Genomic DNA, 9,622 nt, shown 5'->3' with positions numbered 1-9,622 from the left:
GGTTCAGGAGTTTGAGCCCCACTCCAGCTCTGCGCTGAACATAGAGCCTGCTTGGGATTCTCTCTCTCCCTCTCTCTGTCCCTCCCCCACTCATGTTTTTTCTCTCTCTCAGAACAAATAAACATTAAAAAAAGCCACTTGTGTCGTTAATGCAGGATTCTTTGCCTCTGAAATACGATCCAATTCCCTAAATTCCAAAATTTAAAATGAGCACAAAGACGTACAAAAGGAGATTTTAAAGGTGATTTTTTTAAAAGATTATTTATTTCAGTAATCTGCATCCCCAACATGGGGCTCAAACTCAGGACCCTGAGAGCTGAGCCAGCCTGGTGCCCGGGTGCTGATTTTATTTATAGCAACTGCAACTTGGCGTCTTCAGAGATCCCGGGGGTTTCCGGCAGCCGCGAGGCGCTTCTTGATGAAGTGACCCACCAGGCGCTGTGGCCGCTCCTGGTACTCGACCAGCACCTCATGAGGACTGTTGACCTGGTCCCCTTCCAGGCGGTTCAGCAGAGTGACACAGACCACGGCCACTGCAGAGACCAAACGCCACATCCACACAAAGTGCTGGGTTTCCAGCTTGCCTTGCTGACCCCGGCCGAGGCGTTCCCTCTGCTGTCCCCGCAGGATCAACCCCCTCAGCCTTCACTTCCAAAGGAAGCTCTCGAGCAAATCCCAGGACTGGCTCAGGGTGGGAGGAGCCCTATCCTGCCTTCCAAGGCCAGGCTTCCGGGGATTCTGGAAAGCAGAGCTGGACCCTGCCGGGGACACGAGGAACTCGGGGGTGGAACCCTCAGCTGCGCTGGCAGCTTCCTGACCTGAGCCGAGGTGGGTCTTTCTCATCCCACTTAGAGGCCCGGGGGCTCCTGTGGGCCCTGCAGCGGACTGTGTGACGGTCAAGGGTGTCTGAGCACAGGGCTGGACGATGCCAACCCGTCCACACGTGCCTCGGGGCTGGTGGGTGGTGGGGGCAGGAGGAGGGCCCGGACGGGGGCCTGGAGGCTGAGCCCTGGAGGAAGGACCCCCGTGACCAAATGCTCACCCACCTTGGAGGCCACATGCGCCGCACATGGCAGCCAGGACCGAAGACTCCATCTCAATGTTGCGGATGCCGGCCGCGTGGGCCGCCTCCAAGTACTCCTGCTTGTCCTTCTCTGAGTAGGAGCAGAGGGCACCGTCCAGACGCCCTTGCCCTGAAGACACATGGAGACGTGCCAGCGTTGACTTGGGTGTGCTCACCACTTGCACGCAGTAAGCGCCTACTGCGTGCCTGCGACGTGCTTCCCGCCGGGACACAGGGACACTTTGGATCCCCCCAGGCCCTGCCCGCCCTGGAGCCCAAACCGCCCACTCATAAGCAGAGCGCTATGAGTGCCATGGAAACATTGAAGAGACAGGAGCCCAGGACTGACGGAGACCCTCCCCCGTGCAGGAGCCCCCCGCCCCCACCCCCGGGAGGCCAGGCCCGTCCCCGTCACCTTCATAGAAGTCAGAGGTGCACATGGTGTTCCCCAGGACCGTGGGGAACTCCCGCAGGTCTGCACCGCACTGCATCAGCTCCTGCGCGAGCCGCTCATCCAGGTGTGTCCTATGAACCACCCGCTTCCCCAGGACCATCTGCTCGAACACGGGCTTGAAGGAGGCATCCACCGCCTGGCGGGTGATGACCACAGAGCCAGGCTCCAAACCTGGAGGGAGAAGCAGACGTCATGGCCACACGGGGCAGACAGGGAGGGCACCGCAGAGCAGAAAGGAAAATGACCCATCTACACCAGAAAATACCGGGACACCCTGTACTGTTCGAAGAAGAAATCGCTAAGGATCGATTTTCTGCATCAAATTCTTTTTCTGATGACTGAGGTACGACATTAGCATTTTTCTTTTCTTTTTCTGATGATAGAGGCAGAGAATATGGAAGAGCGAAGAGCAAAGAAAAAGAAATTGCCAGGAGGCCCTGTCCCTGCCTGATGTGCCGTGCCTTCCAGCCGCCACTCTGTAACTGGCACCCCACCGCTCAGGTGACCACAATGTGCCGAACTGGTCCCAGTTTTGTGCTTTCTCATTATTTAATATTTCAAGGAACTACAAACACAGGCAAGAAATCTTGTGCGTCCCAAACCCAGCTCCGGCAACGACCGATTCCCAACCGATCCTGCTTTCCTTTCATCCGCGTGTTACTAGGTTCCACGCCGAATGCTTTCCGGGCACACCTTCCTGGGGTATTTTGCTATTTGTAGGGTCATTCCTCGGCTCTCATTCCTTGATCTTACAATAGCTTTGTGTGGGATTTGACCACGAGCCTTTCCTGATACTTATCCGAATGGGAAACTGTGTTTCCTAAACATTAGGAATGGAGGAGGAGGAAACCAGTGGATGGTTCTAGAGCCCCCAGAGTGGCTGTTTTCATGAAACATTACAAAGTATGTCCTCCACCCCTGCATGTTTATCTGGACTTTCTCTCCCATGCTGTTTTGGTCCCTCCTGGTCATCGAGACCCTCCTCTCTGCAGCTGGTCCCACGCTGGGGTTGAAACTGAATGGTGCTCAGCGCTCTCCTTCCTTCATTAGCCTGGGGAGTTCATGCCGTTCCTGATGTCCAGTCACCCTCAAGCTGGGGTGTTTGAGCCCCTCCCCTTCCTCAGAGTCCCTGCTGGCTACGTGGGGGGGGGGGGGAGGGGGGCTGTCTGTTCTCACGACCCTGTGCTTCTTCCCGAGTGGTGCCCCGGCACCCACCCACCACCCTTATGCTGGCTGGAATTCGTGGAGATGCCACACCATGCGTGTCACCAGCATCATCTGGGGTCTGGGTCGGCTCTCTAGTGGCTGTTTTTATGGGGCTATTTTAGGGGACTCAAAATCGACACCACGTGTTCCACCACGCTCTCTGATCGTCAACTGTAAAAATCCCTCCAGAGCAAGAACTCAGAAACTCAGATCTTTAGGGTCTTTGGCAGACGCTGGTGTGATGTGCACACGCTGTGAGTATCCATCTGGCTGATGGCACCGGGGGCCGAGAACAAAACCACTCAAGCACCGGTACTTTTCCCTGAGAACAGCTTAAACATTGACTTCTAATCCTTCAAGCACCGGTATTTACACATCAATCTGTCTGTATACATGAGAAAACGGGATAATGCATCCAGAAGATTTGGGGTCTACTGCAGTCTCCGCCCCTGGTCAGAAAACCTAAATTCCAGAACTGCGGTCAGTCCAGGAGAGGTCACAACCCCATACGTGCAGGGCAGAACCAGTAACAGCCGGTATAGGCTCCTCTGGGCTCCAAGCCCCCCAGGCAGTTCCCCGAAGGGAGACGCCCACCAGGCACAGGGGCACAGGGCGGGAATGTCTGAGTCAGAGAATGATCAGCTTCTGTAAAGCAAATGTGCCCCAGGGGCCTTGGCTCTGAACTCAGCCTTGGCTTTCTTACAACATCCTGTTCTCTTTGTTCTCTTTGTGGCTGTCAGGGACAAAACAAAACCCGTTCAGGTTGGCCTGGGGACCCTTTAGGCAACTTAAGGACACTTATCTTAACTTTGGGTTCCATCTCTGTCTTTGAGTTTCCTGTTGGTTTTCTCCTAAGGTGCTTGAATCCTTGCAGGGATTGGGGAGTGCAGGGGACAGGAGAGAGGCAGAGAAGAAGAGGTTAGAAGGCACGGAGAGAGGCAGGCAGACAAGGAGACTCCACGGTCGCCCCCAAAAGGACGAGGCTCTGCACACGCTGGGCTTAGGGCCCTTCCGCTACCTACTTGGGCCTAGTGGTCCCGGCCGAACCGGAAACAACGAGAGCTTCTCTTCGTGCCTCCTGCCAGAGAGCTTCCTTGAACAAAGCCGGGTAGAGGGCTCTTCGTACCCAAGCCCGCCCCACACTGGGTCTGCAGCGGGGACACTGGCCCTGGGCGGAGGCCCTCGGCACACTCACCGATCCCACCCGAGGTGCCGATGCGGATGACAGTGACATCGGAGCAGCGGGCGTGGTACAGAAGCTTGATGAGCTCGTGCAGCATGACTGAGGTAGAAGGGATGCCGATGCCGTGCTAGAACCAGGAGGGACGTCGCGTTACGTGGGGGGAGGGGGGGGCAGGAGGCGGGGCGAGGGGGCGGCCGGGGCGCTCTCTGTGCATCGCGCGCCGGCAAGGAGACGACATGACCTTCCAAGTATAAACCTAAAACCTACTGGGGCGCCTGGGGGGGCTCAGTGCGGTGAGCGTCCGAGTCTTGACTTCGGCTCAGGTCATGATCTCATGGTTCATGAGTTCGAGCCCTACATCGGGCTCTGTGCTGCCAGCACTGACCCTGCTTGGGATCCCCCTCTCTCTCTGCCCCTCCCCTGTACTCTCTCTCTCAAAATAAATAAATTAATTAATTAAAACTATTGACACTTTGGGAAATGCAAACATTTGCATGAGGGGGTCGCACAGCTGGTCCCCACATCTGCGAAGCAGGTAGCAGCCCAGGAAATGGAGGCTTGGCGGGGAAGCAACAGCCCGCTACTTAGGCGCCAGGTAACGAGCGTCCCCACCGGCCGGAGACGCTGCACAGATGCCCACGCCACACACAACTGTCACAGTTTTACATGTCCTGCTTCTCTCCCTGCGCTCCCTGCTTCTGCCTCAAAAAGTAACGGCCGGTCCCTTGGCTACTGGGTGCCTGCCACCTCGCTGGTCTATTTCAGAGGCCCTCCTAGGGCACATATCCCACGAAGCCCCTCCCGAGTGCCCACACACGCACAGGCGCTGCTCCCAAGGCTGGGGCGAGCTCTCGCACCTATGTTGGTCACGTGTGACCTTGCATAGCTCCTGCCTCCACGAACTATCTGGAACTGAACACCGTCTCCACACACTGGAGTGCTCTGGGCGGTTCACGCTGCTAGAGACGTCTCACCCTGCCCCCAGCCTGACAGCATAAACAGGTGTCGAGGGGACCAGGCCTGTGTGTGTGCAGAGAGCAGGAGGCGGGGGTGACAGGGGGCTTGCGGAGCCCCAGGCCCGAGCCCACCGTCAGGGAAGGTACTCACGCTGACAGACAGCACGGGGCCCACTTTGAACATGACGTAGCGGTCGGTCCCCACGCAGATGTTGGGATATTCTGCACCTGGGTGGTCAAGGCCCAGCTCCTTGGCCATGTATTTGGTGAACGCTTCCATCCGGGTGGGGCTTCCCCCGACACACACGAACTGCAGCCAGAGAACAGAGCCCCATCAGCACAGGCACAGAGCACCATGAAGGGTGCTACCTAGATGCAGACATCAGCATCACCTAGACGTTGCTGGGGAAAAAGGCCTCACAGCTCCTGGGTCCGGGGAGCCCAGTTACGTGTGCTATTGTGAGTGATGCAGAGGCTTGTGCGTGATGCACACTCACTCAGTGTGAGAAATACCGGGTCACAGTTCTGCACGACACAGGGAAACCAGACCCTTGTTATCTCTGGGGAGGTAATTCGAGGTTCCATGCCTGCCCGGCCTCCGTCCACCAAGTGCACAGCTCGGCCGATGTCCTGGAGGGAGCCTCACTGTGCGACCGGGGCCCCCAAGCCCATCTGTACAATGGGCTTCTAACCAACGTCTCCCACCCAGACGTCCAAGAGCCAAACGGCCAAAGTATGGAAAGAGCCAAGGGCCCAGTGGGAGTCGGGAACTGGTAGAAATCAGGTGCGTGGGTGGCGCTCAGAGAAGTAAAACTTAAAATCTGCAAAGTATTATATATACAGTCTTACTTTCCATTTTGTTTTACACAAGAAGAAAAAGTAAATGAGCTGGTTTTAAGGAGTTTGATGATGAAAGAATTATTAGTTTCTAAACATGACAAAAGAAATCCCCACCGCCTAGAAAGGTTAAATTCAAACGCATAGAAAGTAAATACATTAAGAACACAATGCACAGCAAAGAAAACCAACAACAGAAGGACAAAGCAACCCACTGATATCTGCAAATGCCACATCCCATAGGAGTTAGTCTCCAAAACATATAAGGAATTTATACAACTCAACAGCAAAGAAACCAAATAACCCCATTTTAGGGGTGCCTGGGTAGTGCAGTTGGTTAAGCATCTGGCTCTTGATCTCGGTCATGATCCCATAGTTCGTGAGTTCAAGCCCTGCACCAGGCTCTGTGCTGACAGTGTAGACAGAGCCTGCTTGGGATTCTCTCTCTCCCTCTCTCTTTCTGCCCCTCCCCAACTTGTGTTTTCTCTCTCTCTCAAAATAAATAAACTTTAAAGCAACAACAACAAAAAAAACAAAAACAAAATAATCCCATTTCAAAAAATGACCTTAATAGACATTTTTCCAAAGAAGACTTCCACATGGCCAACAGACACATGAAAAGAGGCTCCACATCACTCATCATCAGAGAAATGCGAATCAAAAACACAATGAGATACCACCTCCCATCTGTCAGAGTAGCTAAAATCAACAACACAAGAAACAACAAGTGTTGGTGAAGATGTGGAGAAAGGGGAGCCCTCGTGCACTGTTGATGAGAATGCAAACTGGTACAGCCACTCTGGAAAACAGTATGGAGGGTCCTGAAAAAGTTAAAAATAGGGGGCACCTGGGTGACTCAGTGGGTGAAGGTTCCGGCTCTTGGTTTCAGCTCTGGTCATGATCTCACAGTTCATGAAATCGAGCCCCACTTTGGGCTCTGCGCTGACAGCATGGAGCCTGCTTGGGATTCTGTCTCTCCCTCTACCCATTCCCTGCTCAAACTCGCTTACTCTGTCTCTCTCTCTCTCTCAAAATAAATAAATAAATAAACTTTAAGAAAGATAAAAAATAAAATTAAAAGTAGAAAAATCATATGATCCAATAATTCTACTACGGAGTATTTACCCAAAGAAAACAAAAACACTAATGCAAGAAGTTATATACATCCTTATGTTTATGGCAGATTTATTTATAATAGCTATACATCAAAGCAACACAAGTGTCCATGGATAGATGAATGGATAAAGAAGATATAAATAAATAAATAAATAAATAAATAAATAAATGTGTGTGTGTGTGTGTGTGTGTGTGTGTGTCCACATACATACAATGGGATATTACTCAGCCATAAAAAAGAATGAGATTTGCCATTTGCAACAACATGGATGGAGCCAGAGAGTATAACACTAAGTGAAATAAGTCCGTCCAAAAAAGATAAATACCATATGATTTCACTCACATGTGGAATTTAGGAAACAAAGCTAACTGATTAAGAAAAAAGAGACCAACAAAAAGAAAAAAACAGACCTTAAGCACAGAGAACAAATTGGTGGTTGCCAGAGGGGAGAGTGTAGGGGGGATGGGGGAAGAGGTAAGAAGGATTGAGAGGCACAGACTTTCGGGTACGAAATAAATGAGTCATGGAGATGAAAAGTATGGCATAGGGAATATACTCAACAGGATGGTAATAACATTGATGACAGATGATGATCACATTATCATGGCGAGCACTGAGCGATGTACAGAATTGTTGAGTCATGATATTGTGCACCTGAAACTAATTTAACACCATATGTTAATTATACCCCAATTAAGAAAATACTATTAGTTCTAAGTAACCAGAGAAAATCCCTCTCATAAAAAAAAGAATACATGGGGAGTCGTCTCACAGCTGGAAAGGAATACGGTGGCTGCTAAGACAGACCCGCCGAGAAGCAGGGAAATTTTGAGTCATTCATTGTTTTGATTTTGAATCTAAACATTAGTCCATCTTTACCCACAGGGATCAGACATTTCAAAAGTCCTGTGCCAGGATAAACCAACACTGAGGAACTCAGGACTCTGTGGGGGAAATGGGCTAGAAGTTGCATTCAGCCAAGTAAGCCATTAAAAGAACAAACATGCACTTTATATTACAAGGAGACACATGTAATTACTCGCTTATTCTCCCTTGTTCCTCTACAGAATGTTTTGTAACTCCTTTTCCTTTTCTCCGAGTGGAGCATTAGGAAATTTATTTTATATGGTTTCCATTACACACTGAATTTATAAGAGATTATTTAGGCACCAATATGGCAGAACTTACAAGGTTTCCTTCATAAACTCATTAGTTTACATATTTTAAAAGCAACGGTTAGCAAAAATCTGAAGATATAACTTGATGAACTTGTCCTCTGTGTCCATGTCTACCAGTATCACCTATGACGAGACTGATGTTAAGACAAATCCCCAGAATCAACAGCCCTGCCTTTTACCTTCACATCTCCAAACATAGCAGGGAGATCGTGCGTGCTGGTGCTGAGATGGAAGTGGTACAGGACATCTTCTTGCATTGTTGCTACATTTGGGTTGGTGGGTTGTACAAAGTGGCCACTGTCACAAAATAGAAAGGCGAAAGGTTTATAGAGCACCAGCACCCAGTGGCCAAAGTGAGAACAGAAGCATCCTGTGTCAGTTGAGATGGGGCACCCTAGCACCACAAATGTTCCCACCTGCCTGTGTCCGTTCTGCCCCCTTCTCCTTCCCCACATCTCTTCCCCACACCCCGGGCCCCTGTTGGGAGGGGAATCACAAAGAACTCAGAAGAGCACAAGAAAATACAAAGATCAAAGTGCTAAATCACCCCATAGAAAGTATAGCCAGTTGCTACCCAAGTTCATTCAACACCTGAACTTGGCTTTATTTTCAAAATAATACATTCACATAGGAAATATGGATGGGAATAAAAGAAAAAAGAAAAAAACGCTTCTTGTTCTCCCTTCCAGAGGTAACCTTTCCAATCTGTACACCTTGGGTTTAATTTTTCTTGTCTTATTGCATTAGCCAGTACCACTCCTGTACAATGTCCAACGGGAGGGATGAGAGAAGACATCTTTCCATTTTGGTTTTCTTTCCAGTGTGGCCACTTGAAAGTGTGTGTGGCTCACATTATTCTTTCTTTCTTTTTTTTTTTTAACATTTTATTCATTTTTTGAGAGTGAGAGAGAGAGAGAGAGAGAGAGAGAGAGAGTGGGGGAGGGGCAGAGAGAGGGAGACACAGAATCCAAAGCCGGCTCCAGGCTCTGAGCTCTGAGCTGTCAGCGCAGAGCATGATGTGGGGCTTGAACTCACAAACTGTGAGATAATGACCTGAGGTGAAGCCGGCTGCTCAACCGACTGAGCCACCCAGGGGCCCCTCACATTATTATTTCTATCAGACAGCATACTGCTGGCCTAGAATCGGGGTCAGCAAACCTTTTTTCATAAAAGGCCAGATAGTAAATATTTTGGGTATCACAGGCCACATGGGCTCTGTCACAACTCAATCCTGATGTTGTCACATGAAAGGGACCAGAGGCAAATGCAAGTGTGTGTGGTTGTGTTCCAAAAAAACTTTATTTACACAACCAGATGTGTAGGTCTAGACCGCATCTCCAACTTGACAAGCTTAAACACGCCTCCTTTGACATCTGTGCCTGCCTGACTCCCAGAGGCCACGGTGCTCCCCACCAAAGCCTGGCCTGTCGGGCACCAGGGGTGCGCAGACAGACATGGATCCCTGAGTGAGGGCATTCAGAAGCTTCTCATTCTTCCTTCCATGCCTGACCTTCTGCCCAGAACCCACTGATCTGTTTCCTCCTCAATTTAACTCTGTAAGAAAAAAAAAAAAAACAGAAAGAGATGTAAGAGAAGAGGCTCTCAGCTGCCTGTGACTTGGAAATTCC

General features: G+C 50.7%; 1 protein-coding gene across 2 annotated transcripts in view; it reads right to left on the bottom strand.

The window, feature by feature from the left end:
• Positions 1-292: 292 nt before the first annotated feature.
• Positions 293-9,622, bottom strand: part of UPP1 (uridine phosphorylase 1) — a 28,663-nt gene continuing 19,333 nt past the window's right edge. Inside the window, exons 4-9 of one of the 2 annotated variants that reach the window (XM_030307638.1) lie at positions 8,174-8,291; positions 5,014-5,172; positions 3,919-4,033; positions 1,479-1,688; positions 1,047-1,193; positions 293-533 (exon numbers count right to left, since the gene is read on the bottom strand). In XM_030307638.1, coding sequence (XP_030163498.1) covers positions 376-533; positions 1,047-1,193; positions 1,479-1,688; positions 3,919-4,033; positions 5,014-5,172; positions 8,174-8,291 — 907 coding nt within the window. In that variant the 3' untranslated portion in view covers positions 293-375. The remainder of the gene's footprint in view (positions 534-1,046; positions 1,194-1,478; positions 1,689-3,918; positions 4,034-5,013; positions 5,173-8,173; positions 8,292-9,622) is intronic. The other variant, XM_030307639.1, reaches the window with a different exon arrangement.

This window comes from Lynx canadensis, chromosome A2 (genome assembly GCF_007474595.2).
Source record: "Lynx canadensis isolate LIC74 chromosome A2, mLynCan4.pri.v2, whole genome shotgun sequence".
NCBI lineage: Eukaryota > Metazoa > Chordata > Mammalia > Carnivora > Felidae > Lynx > Lynx canadensis.
The sequence above is the reverse complement of the archived record's forward strand: the minus strand, read 5'-3'. Positions and strand labels throughout refer to the sequence as shown.